The 15,287-nt window shown below is 42.9% G+C and overlaps 1 protein-coding gene across 2 annotated transcripts in view; it reads right to left on the minus strand.

The window, feature by feature from the left end:
• Positions 1 to 8,395, minus strand: part of GLRA1 (glycine receptor, alpha 1) — an 86,595-nt gene extending 78,200 nt beyond the window's left edge. The window contains exon 1 of one of the 2 annotated variants that reach the window (XM_010850604.1): positions 8,112 to 8,395. In XM_010850604.1, the coding sequence (XP_010848906.1) occupies positions 8,112 to 8,167 (56 nt within the window). In that variant the 5' untranslated portion in view covers positions 8,168 to 8,395. The remainder of the gene's footprint in view (positions 1 to 8,111) is intronic. The other variant, XM_010850605.1, reaches the window with a different exon arrangement.
• Between the last annotated feature and the right edge of the window lie 6,892 nt (positions 8,396 to 15,287).

A 15,287-nucleotide genomic window follows, 5' to 3' on the forward strand; every position in this document is an offset into this window, starting at 1 on the left:
GGGCTGCAACTTTGAGAGGAATATATAAAGAGGGGTACCTATTAAGGAGGGCACTGTATATACATGTTAGGGATGTAGATAGTCCAGCTGTAGGTTAGGGATATATATATATATACACACACACCAACTTTAAGAAGAAAGAGGCAATGTGGTGAGCTAGGAGGAAGGAAGTTTGTATTTGAATCTGACATAACCCTGAGATTAACAGTGTGTCTTAAGGAAGTCACTTTTCTAAGTCTCGGTTTTCTTGACTCTAAAATGGGGATAGTAGCAACTGCCTTATATCTATTTTTTTAAGGTGGTTGGAAAGCTCATATGGGAATGCAGGTGTGAAACACTCTATAGACTGTGGAGTGCTCTTGTAAGAGAACCCCGCAAGTCTTCTGGCAGCCAGGGTTGCAGCAGCCTTGCCGCATTCCTCTGGAGCTGGGGAGTGTTGCAGAACTGAGCGCAGAGCAGTAAACACACAGCTCTCAAAGGCTGAAGATCTTGACAGTCACTCTATTAGATGTGTAAGATACTAATATGCTTTTTGGAAAGGATGACGGGTTAAAGGGCTAGAGAGGAAGGAAGGAAGGACATCATTCTGAGATCAGACAGATGACAGAAGGGATGGCAGTCTCTGAACATCTGGGGAGTCCTAAATAAGCCTCCAGTTATGCAGAGTTAATAGTACAATGTCCACAGGAAGACTTGTCAGCGAGATCATCCTTGGAGAAAGAAAGCACAGATTCCCTCCTTCTGATCACCTTTGATCTGCCTCTCCCTTCAGTCCCTATAGACTCACTGCTGTGCTCCAGGGCCCCTTGGTGCCAGCATTCAAAGCCAGTTCCTCAGGTGCCCCTTCTCTTCATCCACCCATCACACAATTGTACTTCCCAGCTGTGTGAATGAGACTATTTGGTGCACTAGGATTACCCCCCTAGTTTGGAGATACAAATAGCTCCCTGAGGAACCCTTCTTAAGGTGCATGTTTGTGTTTATGAGGGAGCACAGCAAGTGAAAGGGTCAAAGGAAGCAAAGCACAGCAGCAGAGTCCGGGGCACAACGTGTTGTGGAAGAATAAGTTTGGGGGATGAGCACATTTGTGTAGGGCCTTGGGTGGGCTGGCATTCACTTTCGAGGAAGTCATTTGTTCTCTCCCCATCTGCAAGATAAATGGATTGGTCCATGTCCAGAGTCCCTGGTCAGAATGGTTTAGAGCCTTGTTATTCAAACCTGTGGTCCACAGAAGCAGAAGCATCATCTGGGGGCTGCTAGAAATGCAGGCTCTCAGGCTCCACCCCAGACCTCCTGAGTCTGAATCAGCATCTTAATGAGATCCTCAGGGGATCCACACACATTGAAGTTTGAGAAGCTCTGACTTAGTGACTCCTGTTACCTTTAGAGATTTCTGGGTCCCCATCCTCAGAGATGCTGTTTTAGTTAGTTTAGTATGATGGTGGGAAACTGTATGCTTGACAAGCCCCTCATAGCTAGATGTGAGAGCTGTTGAATTACAGAACTGCCCCAAGTCTCCATGATTCTAGCAAAATATTCTCTGGGCGTGAATGGATGGGAGATGGAGACTGGACTTCGCGAGCGAGGGAGCAGAGCCTTGTTCTCTAGGGGCCTGGGGTTGCCCAGTATACGAGGCAAGAGAGAACGCTGCCCATTTCACGGCTGGGATAATGACTGTCAGCAGCTCCCCGTTAAGATGGTAAACTCATTTAGCAACAGACACTGAAAAACAGCCGAATTCAAAAGCAGAGAGTGGTAATCTAATTGCACTGAATTAGCCTCGGGGGACTCGGACAATATCAACTTCAGAAAACCACAAAGGGATCCTTTATAAGGAGTTTCAAAAGCGCCAGGGCTTCAGCACCCCTCATAAGGGCTTGCACTACAAAGCATAAGCACTGTGCATAGAAACCCCTCTCCCCAGCATCTCAGGGCATTGTTCCCTTCCAATGTGCTTTCTGAATGAATTTCCTGGCTGGCCTGATGGTGTTTTCAGTTGTGGGAGGCTGAACAGGGAGTTGGTTCAGGAGAGACAGCTGGAGTTTAGGGCTGCGAGGCCTTCATCCATTCAGTCCTGTGAACACCATCTGTGCCTGAGGACTGGTCTGTGAACCAGTGAATTTTCTGGTGGTCTTTCTGGCTCTGACATTGTCTTATTTCTGAGGTCCTTCTCATTTCTTAAAGCCAGAGTCTTACATAACCAAGGTGATTTCCTTTTAATAATCCTTGGTCGCATATGAGTTTGTGTGTGTATGTGCGTGTTCATCGCCCAATTTATTATCCAAGCCATTTCAGAGAAGGAAAAGGCACGAGTGGATGTGTATTTACGGCATGACTTGGAAAATTTACAGAGATCAGATGATAATTTGGAGATCAGGAGCCGGGGGAAGACTTGTCTCTGACCTGCATTTCATTTACTTTTCTGCAGCAAATTACAAATCCCAATTCACAAAAGTAGCTTGAATTCCTTCTACATCCCTCCTGGGAGGTGGATTTCCAGTCTCTGCTTGCATACCTCCACTGACAGGGACCCTTACTACAACTGAGGCAGCCGGTACACAGTTGACTGATCTGTCAGAAGGTTCTGAATTACATTAAAACAGAATTTGTGTGTGTGCATTAAAAATATATTTAATCTATTAATTCCAGTTCTTCTCTCGGAGCCATATAGAATAATTCAAATCTAATATTTCCCAAATGGGGTCCCTGAGTACCTAGAGGGTTTATTAAATAGTAATGAGGACTCAGAATCCATTTTAAACATTTCAGAGATTATCAAATTGCATATTTACTTCTGACAAGGCTCTATAGACTAACAAGAAAGCATCACACCTTTTCTTTTGTATTTTCTTAGGTTAACTCATTGTGGTGGCATTGCTTATCACATGATGTTCAGTATTTCTGGCAGTTTATCTTTGGTTAGTAAAGATGGGGAAAACAAGTTAACAATGGATGGGATTTGGTAAACAAATTTTTAAAAACTTAGCCTTATAGGGGAGGGAAAAACCTAAACAGAATCACTGACAAGAGTATAGACGCCTTTGGTCTCTTTCTTAGGCCTCTCTTCAGATCTCTGAGGATAATGATCAGACGTCATATTTTCTCATCATACAAAGCATTTTCTGGGGAAACTGACATATTTATGGAATCTATCAATAATCATGTCTAGATTGGGATAGCTTTCCAGGAAGTGAGATTATTTATTATGGTCCTCAATTCTTTTAGACCTTTGAACGTGAATATAATTCTTATAATAATTGAAATACCCTGCTACCAAAACTGCTCTATTGTGAAGGAGATTGGGAGGTGATAATCCTTGACTGGCACAGGGAAAATTAATTTTAGAGACAGTGATTTGTCAATTCTCTTTATTTTATAGCTGGGGAAAGTGAGGCTGGAAAGGTCAGGAAACCCTCTCAAGGGCATGCCACTAGCTAAATTCTGGATCCTGGGTCTTCTACCCTTGAGGCCAAGGCCACTTTGCCTAAAGGAGCAGAGAACCTGCAGAATAGTGTCAAGATGGCCAGGCAGGAGACAGTGCCATCCATCTTAAAAATCATTCTGGCTTCTGCCAGCTGATGAAGGAAATAAAGTTAATGACGCCCACATAAATGTGATGCTGTCGCAGGCCGCGTGCACAGACTGTCTGAAGGGGAGCTCTGCGGGCCCTCTGATGAAGGAAAAAGGTATTTAATGGAGCTTTAAAAGGACCAGTGTCTCCCCTTTCTGCAAGGACAGGGACTGTGGCATCTATTAGCTCTGTCTCCCCTGCACAGTGCCTAGTTTTGGACTGGGCACGTTAACACAAATAAATGCCTGGTGTAGGAAAGAAGGCAGTATCGTCACTGAGGTAAATTCAGCTTGAGCCTTTGTGGGAATGGGCCTCTGTCTTTTATGAAGACCTTATGTGAGTTGGGAGGGATATTAGAGGTGTCGGAGTTAATTGTTTGAGTGGATTGGTAAGAGAACTGAGTCCCTATGAAGGAAAGGGATTCATCAGAGCCATGCTGCAGGATAAGAGAAAAGTCAAACTCTCCAAGTAAGGCTCTCAAATCGGCTTTCCATGGCACCGCATGGTCGCAGCCTCTTTCATAAGGTGGTCTCAAAAATAAATTCCCTCCATTTCCCCTGATAGGTCATTCCCAGTTTTGTAAGTATGCAGAAGTTATGTGCTGATTCATGACTCCATTTACCAGGTTGACGTTCTTGTCCAAAATGTCCCTCAGGAATGAAAAACATGAGAGTTTCTCTTTCTCAAGCTTCCTGAGCCCCCAAAGAGGGTAGACTGACATTTTGATTGGCCCTAATGCAAAGTTGCCCAAGGGGCATCTTTCCTGGGGAAAAAGTCCTTGGCCTGCTCCAGAAGCTCCTAGACACTTTCCGCAGTGCCCAAAATGCAGCAGGTAAGATTTGAGAAGGAATACAGCTATGCTACCAGGAGGGAAAGATCCAGGTTGTCATTTGCTCCTCTTGGCAAGCTTGGAGAACGGGAAGCCAGAAGAGCTTCCTCAGAAGAAAGCTCATTTACCTTTCAGCTGGGTGGTTTTTCAGGACTGAGATATGAAGCAATCTGTTTACCATGCTCCTTTTGACCTCAGTGAGGTAGAGACAGCTTTCCTTCAAGGTTTCCATGACCTTTCTTAGCCAGAGAGTACCATATTCAGTACAAAACTCTGTGCAAGGAAACACCTATGGGTTGGCAGACAGAAGTGATAATAAAGGAAAGCTGATCATCTTTTGGGAAAACCACCCATGGGTTAGACGTGGTTTATCTCCTCTGCCTTTATTCTGGTCTCAAGCACAAGCTAGGTCTTTGTTTGCTTCACTCTTGTGCCTTTTGTGTTCCAGGGGGGCATTTTCTTAAAGAAAAGACTTTCCTCCTCATTACAATTGGTTCATCAGAGTCTTAGGTTAAATATTTGATCATTCTTTACCAGTGGTTCCCAACTGTGGGCAATTTTGTGCCCTCCTCCCATCCCAGACTTCTGGAGACATTTTTGATTGTCATGACTAAGGGAGAGAGGGTTATTGATGCCAAAGATACTGTTAAACATCTTAAAATGCATAGTTCAGCCCTCATATCACAGAATTTTCCAAAATGTTCAAAATGTCAGTAGTGCCAAGATCGAGAAACATGATTATATACCATGGATCTATTGAGTTACTCAGAAGATGAGAAAATATGGGGCTCATCCTGGGCCCTTTCCCAGCCATAAGCCAGTGTAAGGGCTCTGGGAATCAAATCAAGTTTCCTTCTACTTAAAAAGAGGTTGGAAAGGAATATGCTCCCATTAAAAACAAAAACAAAAACATATCTTTGCTTATTGCTTTTGACCAGTCTGGATATAAAGCCCCATCCCAAACTAAAAACAAAGAGGCAGCATTTAGTTTATTGAATACTTGAATATCACTCATAGAATTTTAGAACCGTAGGTTTTTTAAAATATCAGGACAAGAACTTCAGCCAACTCACTTCATTTTACTTACAGGGACACAGTTGTAAGGACTGCAATGCTGTTTGTCCCCCTGTATCCTCTTATTCTTCCCCCTCAGTTTTTTCTAAGGCTTCAATTCCTTCTCTTTGTTGGCATGCAAACTCACTTTGCATGTTGTTTTGTTTGTTTTGCTGTCATTATTGTCATTTTGCTGGTTGTGTGTGGATGCAGCAGCACTTCTGTCATCAAGAGCCTTTCCTTTCCTAGCCCCCAGATTTCCCCAGCAAGGTGAGCAGCTGGCCTTCATTTAATCTAAGGACTACCTGGGTGCCTGAGATGATTGGATTGGCTCATTGCAACATGGTACCTGTCCCCTGGGGGAGAAGGTGTTATTCACATGGAATCTGCTAGGGAACCAGTCTCCAATTACCTCTACATACATTCTCTTGAGCCCCCAGGTTTTAATGCTTCTGTATTTTCACCTAAACTTTAAAAAATGAGAGAGTAATGAAAATGCCAATTAGACATAGACAGTACTTTCTCTCCTTGTGACCTTTTTATTTTTCTCATCTCTCTGAAAAATTGCCGAGGGTATTTCCCTAGTTCAATTCTTATATTTCCTATTTTATGTTTCATGTTCTAAAACAACCTTTATTCCCCAAATAATGTAGCCATTTCTGTATTTTGAAAGTGCAACAGCACCGTTCCCTTCCCAGCTCTCCATAGTCATGACTCTTCTTTCCTTATAAACACATGGCATTATATCCCATATTCATTGTAGCTCCTGTCTGCCTTGTCGCAGGTAGGGGATGGAGATGTGGAGTTATGCGTCCTGATAAGCCACCACCCATAATTTAAAAAATTAACACAGTGGATTCCTAACCTTATCTAAATGATTACAGTGCCAACCTTTCAGACTGTCTCCCTATTGTGAAAGACAATGTCTGAGAGAAGAAAAATCAAGCATTACATACTGTTCAGCAAGAAAAAAAGGAGTTGGAAGGAAGGATGTGCTTGGTCCTATTAATTTGCACTTTAATCTCTCTGGTTCAATTCTGTCTCAGAAAGCCAAACAGAATCAATTTGCATACAAATGTTACCAAGTATCCCACCTCCACAGCGTTTTCCACTTCTACTATGTATGTAGAAGAGAAAGAATTTGGTATTGTTCAGAGCATACTTCCTGCCCTTTAGCCCATAAAGTAGCTACATTTCACAAGGCCCTGGATTGTTGCACTTTTTAAATTTGATTCCTTGAGTATTTGTATTCTGAGCTATGGGCAGGACTATGGCCTATCAAATAATTATTTGAACTGGAGATTAGAAGCTTTAGCGTTGGGTATCTCAGAGAAGGAGAGAGGTCTTTTCTTCATCCCAAGAGAAACATATGAAGAGAGGATCACGTGTAGACCCTTACAATCTGGAGAGAGGTGTCATTCATTTAATAAACCAACCGCTGGATTAATCAAACCAACAATTCATATGCAGAGTTCACAATAATGTAAAAATGAAAAAAAATCCAACAAGAAATATTTGCTGTAGATTTATGATGGGAAAGACTAATATGTGTTGGTTTACTTATTTTTAAAAATAACCTAGAGTGGATTTTTCAAGTGACTGTTAATCTAATGTGATGGTAAAACATGAGAGGCAGACGTCTAAAATGAAGAAGATTAATGATCCCTGCAGGTCATGGGAGAAGACTAATTTTTTTCAATTCATGTAAATGGAATTTATCATAACCATCTCTGAAGATGGCATGATTCACCCACTTACGAAAAGACTACATTTCAATGCTTCCTGAAGAGGTGATTTTTCACTTTTCACTTGTGCTAATGTAAGAATGCTAAGCCTATGGGCAGAAAATTTTAACCTAGGAGATGGTGGCTGGGGGAACTCATTTCTGAGTTGGAGATAGACAGAAATTAAAAAAACAAAACAAATGAGACTTGTCCCTCAGTTCAGGATCTGCAGCTAGCAAGCAGAGTTTGGAAAGATGAATGGGAGATAGGAGGGAGTCAAAGTTTCAAAAGAGAAATGTGTTCCGGAGTCTGTTCCTGAGTAGATTCCCCTCTGCACCCACGTTCAGAGCTTTACAACCTGAGGTCATAACGCTATTGTTTCCAATCACTGAGCCTCAGCAACAACCCCCCACTCCCACACCGCAGAAAAAGAAAACAACAACAAAAAAGGAGAGAAAATAATATGTTCTATGTCCAGTGGGTTCGAGTGCAACCTTCCCCGTCACCGCTAGTTGTCACTTGGCTCCCAGACGGGAGAGCTGAGATTTTCGGCACTGCGGTTAGAGAGAATGCAGTCCTAATTAAACTGAGTAACTCCTAAAGCTTCCCCTTAAAGTCCTCAGCCGAGTGAGAGTCAATATGCAGGGGGTTTGGGGGAGAGTGATGGGGCAGGGAGTGTAAAAGGCAGAAGGACAAACAAATCGCAAGAAACAGCTGCCAGGGCGGCCACTGTCTCAGACCTCCACGCACAAGCCAGACACCCTGCGGGCGGTTGGAGGGGGGGTGGAGGGACGGAGCGGGGGATGGAAGGACCCGATTGCCGCGGTATACAGCACCCTCCTCCCCCCGAATGAGGGGATTACGGACAGAGTCAGCCTCCATGCTCCTTTCCCCCATTTCCATCAGAGCGATGTGGTCAGTAAAAATTGCATACCTGAAGAATACAATGGTCTCCCAAAGGTAGAGTCGAAGAGTATTGAAGCTGTACATTTTTCAGGTCCTTGTGCTTTGTAGTCCACGAGTTATGGGGGCAAAAATGTTTCAAATTGGCACTTACAAAACCTGCGAGCGCTGCTGAAGAAAATAATCCAAATCCTAAGGGGAGGTGGGGAACAGGGGCGCGGAGGGAGAGCCCCAGGGGAAATCGGAGCAACGGGGCTCTAGGTACCACGGACAGAGGCAGCCTCTAAGCGTTTCAGCACCACGGAGAGCGTCCAGCCCTGCTTTTCAGGAGCGCGAAGAGTATTGCTGTTTGTTAAACTCCAGCGTGTCTGTTGGCTCCCTGCGGCGCTGGGGAGGCACGTTTGGGGGTGGGTATATTTTCTTTTTTACCCCTGTTTTTCTGTTTAAACGGCCAGCCCCGTGAAAGGAAAAAAAAAAATCTATGGAGATCAGAACGCTGGCCTCGGACCGTTAGATTGGGCGAGCATCCTGGGTAGGGAGATCAGGGCTTTACGCCCCTGGGCTGGCCTGAGGGGGTTAGGGGCTAGGGGAAGCGATTGACGGTGTTGCCTTCAGTTAAATCCCGGAGAATGTGCCAGGCTGGTGCATCACCACCGAGTCCCGGAATCTCGTTACCCTGCCTGCGTACCCGTCTGCTGTTGCCTTGCGATCCCTGTTCTCTGGTCCCCGCCGAATAAGTTATGATCGCTGCAGAAGAGGTGTCCCATTGCTTGGGGCTGCAGACGTGAGAGAGCTCAGGGCAAGTTTCAGGGGCTGCCGGGGTCCATGGCGACCCCGCGGGGCTCAGGAGCGTAAGGCTTCAGATGCATCTCGGCTTTCTGAGCTCGCCCATCTTCCTCAGGCCAGGACTCCTTCAGGTCTTCAGACTTTCTTACTGCATTAATTTAACAAACTGGCGGCGTGGGGGATTGGTGGTAGGGGGGTGGCTGGAGATGGCTGACGGGAGGGGGTGGAGAGAAAAAAAGGGGGGAAAAACTCCTTAGTATCTTCAAACCCTCCCACTCGAAGCGCTCATTGGCCCGTGGCTGCGAAAACCAGATCTTTTCCCAGTGTTTGGCCAATTGCGTGTTAGACTGTGGATTGAGTTTAACGCTTAGAGTGCTGAATGAGATTCGTGTCTCCCCTCTCCACTGCAGGTTGCTGGTGGAGTGGGGGAGGTTATGGAGTTAATCTCTCGAGGTCTTTCAAAATATTGCCTTTATTTTTAAAGACTGTAGTTGTACGTTAGTGAAGCAAACACCACGGGTCCCAGTTCAGACGTGACTTTGGGCTCAGTTTATCATCTTGAAAGGGAAGAATTGAACTTGATCTCTGAGTTTCTTTAGAGCTCTGAAGTAGTATGGTTTGGCTCCACCAAAAAAAAAAAAAAAAAAGGAGAAGGGAGGAGAGGTTTCAGAAAGAAGTCTGATCCATAAAGGAAGATTCCCCACTCCCTCTCTCCTCAGGACCACTGCAGCAGGAAAAGACAGGAGAAATTCCTTGAGCGGTTTACACAGCCGAGAGGGAGCAGTCCTGGCCTCACTGCAAGATATGTCCTCTTTCTACTGGGCAGGAGACAGTTTTATTTACATTCATAAGCTTGGGGAACAGAGCCTCAGAGAGCTGCGGCTTGCTACAAAATAATAGTAGTGCCAAGTTGTACATATAGGTATCCAGTACTTACTGCTCCCATTCTCTGTTTTTTCCTTCTTCCTCCTGCTTCTGTTTCCCCAGCTTATTTGAATCTCAGAAACCAGCTATACATTTCACTCTAGAGCCCAGCTGGGGAGGTGGAGTTAATCAGATTTTCTCCAAGCTATCGGACTTTAGTGGATTAATAGCCTCTGCAGGATTTTCTGGCTGATTTGAACTGGCTGGGACACTGGGGTCTCTCTCTCTCCCAGCCTACTGAAAGGAGGTAACCCCTCCTTCTTACCTAGTAGCTTTAGGAATTCCTTCTTTTGAGTTTTTGGAGGCTGAATAGCCTCCAAAATAGCCTCAAAAATTCTCCCTAGAATAGTTCTTAACAGCTTATTTCTCTCCAAGCTCAGGCTTTCTCTGAGCAAAGAAGTCTGGAAAACTTTGTCCACCAGTCTCCTATCAGCAGGGATTCGCCCCCTACTTTCCACGCTGTTACAGCACACCCTTCATTACTTCCTTTTCTATTGGCTCCCCCACACCAGAACAGTGATGAGTTGTTTAGAACTCCCATGAAATTCTGACTAGTGACTGAGTAGGAAATTTTGCTTTGAAGGTGAATATTCACATGAGTCTGATACAAATTTATATTGTCAGTCTGTTATCTATCTACTCCTATCTATCTATCTATCAGTAACCTTGGTTAGTATGCCTTCAATGCACCAGGCACTGTTGTGCACTTCACATAATCTCATTTACTTCTTACAGTCATACCTTGAAATAAATATTATCTTTGTGAATGTGTTCCTATACTTCTTTATGTGCCCACCTTGAGTTTGCTTGGAAAAGACAAGCACACATATTTCTGTGGATATAAACTGGCCTATCCCACCTGCCTAATTCTGAAGTGAATGTGAAATGTATATGTGTATTTGTACACTTGGGTTTGTGAATAGGTTTCTGTCCACATAGACGTATATGTTTGTATCCATCTGTGTCATTGCTGTGCCCGTGGAGGTACTGAAGTAAACTGTGAGCTGGCAACTTTGTTTTTGCTCCTGACCTGGCTAGGAAGCTGCAGGCAGGTAGGGATGCTGTGTGTACAGTTAGTTTTTCTTTTCTTTTAGGAGATGCTGTGTGTGTGTGTGTGTGTGTGTGGTGTTGCTGTTTATGGGTGTGAATGGCTCTAAGACTGTGGCCTCTGCAGGAGATGAGAGTAATTATTGCCTGTTTTCTAGTAGGCTTCTGTTTAATGTGAGGCTTCTACTTTTATTTAACTAGCACACATAACCTGAGTATGTGCCAAGCATTGGGGATGTAATAATACATAAGATAACTAGTACTTTGTACCTCTGGGACATATGGTCACTTCAGATTTACAGTGGTAAAAGTTTCTCATTTTTACTTCATACCTCACATATTTCTTATGCCTTAAATAGTATACCCAGATCTTCCTGTCTTGTGTATGTCACTTTTGCAAATAAAAACCATGACCTCCATGGTCAGGGATTTTTGTTCTTATTTTCTCTCAGCTTTAAAAAACCTGGATGACATTGGATAAATGACCAAACCTCTCTGGCCTAAGTCAAACAAAGATAGTCATGCCCACTCCTCTCCCAATAAGAAGCTGCATAGAAGCAATGGCATTCAAGTCTAATCTTAGGGTGACCACCATACTCTGAAACAGAACTCTTAATGGAGTGGGATGGATTGGCTTCAGTTGATGGTCTTTTGCTATTAGTGAACATCCTTTGTAGCCTAAGTCCAATACTTTATTGGTCCCTTATAGGCCCCAGTAGCCAGATTTGAACTCCTCCAAATATGACTAAATTATGACATGCACTGAGACCTTATTTTATTACTAGAGGAGACACATTCTTTCATTAACTCAACAAACACTTATTGAACATTTACTTCATGTCAGGCACTGCTCTAGACACTGGGTATACAGCACAGAATAAAACAGGTAAATATCCCTCTTCCATTGGAGAATATCTTCTAGCAGATGGAGACAGAAGATAAATAAGTAAATTATGATGTATTAGGCAATAATAAGGATTAAAAAGGAAAAAGCAGGGTAAAGGGTCAGAGACCAACTCTGAGATGGTCTTTTACATAGGGTAGTCAGATCACGTTTCCCAGGTAACACTAGTAAAGAATCTGCCTGCAAAGTAGGAGACGTCGATTTGATCCCTGGATTGCCAAGATCCTCCGGAGAAGGAAATGGCAACCCATTCCAATATTCTTGCCTGGGAAATTCTATGGACAGAGGAACCTGATGGGCTACAGTGCATGTGGCTGCAGAAAGTTGAACACAACTTGAGCGACTAGCAGCAGCGTTGGAGGACTGCAACTGTGGCATGGCAGATCAGGGACTGCCTTCTGAAAAGGAGATCTTTGAAAAAATGACTGAAGAAAGTGAGGAAATGAGCCCTGTGAACTTCAGGGAGGGGAGAAAGAGCTTTCCAGGCATCAGAAAGGCAAATTCAAAGGCCCTGAGGGGGAAGTATGCTTAGAGTGTGCAAGAAACAGCAAGGAGGCCAGTGTGCCTGGGTGGAGTGAGTGAAGGAGAGGGTGCCTGAAAAGAGTTTAGAAAGTAGTTAGGGACTAGACTGTATTCTACCTCCAAGGCATAGTCAGGACTTTGAGTTGTATTTTCAGTGAGACCCACTGGAAGGTTTTGAGCAAAGCAGTAACAATATCTGACAACATTTTAACAAGGTTAGTTTGGCTGCTGTGTTTAGAATAAATGTGCAGGGAGGAGAGAGGCAAAATGAAAGCTTCAGATTAGTTAGGAGCTACTGAAAAAAAAAAAAAATCCATGTGAGATTCTTAGAGACTGTTCCTATTCCACTCTTTTATATATTGAAGAGGAAAATTAGCAGAGTTGGGATAAGAATACAGGTACCCTAATTTTGGCTAAAGGATCTTTCCACTGTTTTTTTTTTTTTTTTAATTCCAACTAAGATAAAGGTTAAGGAAATCTACAAGGGAAGAGCTTTACCAGGCTTGTTACTGATATATACCTAGCACTTGGCACAGTGCCTGGCATATAGGAAATGCTCAGTAACTATTTCGTGCAAGGATAAATGAGTGAGTGAATGAAAGAAGAACAGAAATGTTCAGGCAGAGAACCCGAAGGGAGGAAAAGAAGAGGGAGGAAAAGAAGAGGAAGGAACAGTGTTATTCAGGTGAGATTATGTTGTCCTGAGCCAGCTAATGTAATTAACACAATGGCAATCCTCTGTCCAGAATGACATTCACAGAGGAGAGTGCTGGAGACTTCAGTGCTGCTTTGACAGGCTCTGGTGATACTTTGTAAAGAGAGATGGATATTTGGAGCAACTAAGCAGCTTGCCTAATTGTGCTGAAATGTTATGATGAATTTGGGTCTTAAAATGGGACTAAGGAAGAGACTTTCCTCCAAGGAGCTGCCAGCTTGCTGCCAGCCTTTCCTAACCCAACTTAGAGAATGCACTTGCTACTTTTAAACATTTTTAGTCACAAAGCAATAGTCTGTTCTTTGTGGTTTAAAAGATCTTTTATTTATTTGGCTGTGCCAGGTCTTAGCTGCAGCAGATAGGATCTAGTTCCCTGACCAGGGATCAAACCTGGACCCCCTGCATTGGGAGTGTGGAATCTTAGCAACTGGACCACCAGGAAAGTCCTATGTTCTTTGGGCTTTAAAAAAGGGAACTCAGAGCTATTTAGGAAGTCTCAATGGTTGTTGTTGCTCAGTTGTGTCCAACTCTTTGTGACCCCATGGCAGGCTTCCCTGTCCTTCACCACCTCCCAGAGCTTGCTTAAACTCATGTCCATTGAGTCAGTGATGCCATCCAACCATCTCATGCTGTTGTTCCTTTCTCCTCCAGCCTTTAATTTTTCCCAGTATCAGGGTCTTTTCTAATGAGTTGGATCTTTACATCAGGTGGCCAAAGTATTGGAGCTTCAGCTTCAGCCATCAGTTCTTCCAATGAATATTCAGGGTTGATTTCCTTTAGGATTGACTGGTTGGATCTCCTTGCAGTCCAAGGGACTCTCAAGAGTCTTCTCCAACACCACAGTTCAAAAGCATCAATTCTTTGGTGCTCAGCCTTCTTTGTGGTCCAACTCTCACATCCATACATGACTAATGGAAAAACTATAGCTTTGACTATATAGACCTTTGTCAGCAAATTAATGTCTCTGCTTTTTAATATGCTGTCTAAGTTAGTCAAGCCTTTCTTCCAAGGAGCAAGTATCTTTTAATTTCATGGCTTCAGTCACCATTGACAGTGATTTTGGAGCCCAAGAAAATAAAGTCTTGTTACTTTCCATTGTTTTCCTGTCTATTGGTGATGAATTGATGGGACCAGATGCCATGATTTTAGTTTTTTGAATGTTTTAAGTTTTAAGTCAGCTTTTTCACTCTCCTCTTTCACCTTCATAAGAGGCTCTTTAGCTCCTCTTTACTTTTTGCCATAAGGGTGGTGACATCTGCATATCTGAGGTTATTGATATTTCTCCCGGCAATCTTGATTCCAGTTTGTGCTTCATCCAGCCCAGCATTTTGCAAGATGTATTCTTCATACAAGTTAAATAAGCAAGGTGACAACATACAGCCTTGACATACTCCTTTCCTAACTTTGGAACCAGTCCATTGTTCCATGTCCGGTTCTAACTATTGCTTCTTGACCTGCATACAGGTCTCACAGGAGGCAGATGCATAAAATACTGAGAGAGCTTTCCTTCCACTTTATAGCCTGGTCAACCCGGGGTCAGGAAAGTGGTGTGACTGGCTTAATGTTCCACCACAAAGTTGAATCTAGACCTCAAAACTCCTGCCTCTCAAGTCATGGCTCCCAATGCCTTCACTCAGAGACCTAAAATACAAGCAGAGAAGGTTGGATGAGAGAGGACAAAAGCTTCATATCATGTTTTAATAAGTTGTGTTTTTCCCTGGGCATTTGTCCATTTTAGGTAAAATTTCACATTTAATTGCATAAAATTCTGTCATCTTCTTATCTTTTTAGTCTGTTGAGTCTGTAGTGATGTCTTTTGTTTGTTATACTGGTAGTTTGTACTTTCTCTCTTTTTTCTTGATTACTTTTTCTAGGGTATTAGCAATTTTATTAGCCCTTTCAAATAGCCAGCTTTAATTTTTTCTATATTATAAATTTGTTTTCTGTTATTTTTTTTCCCCTCTCAACTTATTCATTTTTTTGGTAGGGGGTTAATTTCCTTGTTTTTCTGGCTTTTTGAAATGGATGCTTATATAATTGGGTTTTAACTTTTCTTATTTTCTAATAATGTATGTATGCAATGTATTTAATATACATATATATATATATATAACTTTGTATTCTTTCCTGATTTTTACTTTAGATACATCCCACAAATTGTTATATTTTCAATATTATTCAGTTCAAAATATTTTCTAGTTTAAAATATTAAATCTTTAAGGTATTTGGAAGTGTATTGTTCAATGATATCATTTCATTCTTTCTGCCGTACATCACAGTGGCTCCCTACGATTGGTTTCTTTCTTTCT

The sequence above is a fragment of the Bison bison genome, unplaced genomic scaffold (genome assembly GCF_000754665.1).
Source record: "Bison bison bison isolate TAMUID 2011002044 unplaced genomic scaffold, Bison_UMD1.0 scf7180017864291, whole genome shotgun sequence".
In the NCBI taxonomy this organism is placed as follows: Eukaryota; Metazoa; Chordata; class Mammalia; order Artiodactyla; family Bovidae; genus Bison; species Bison bison.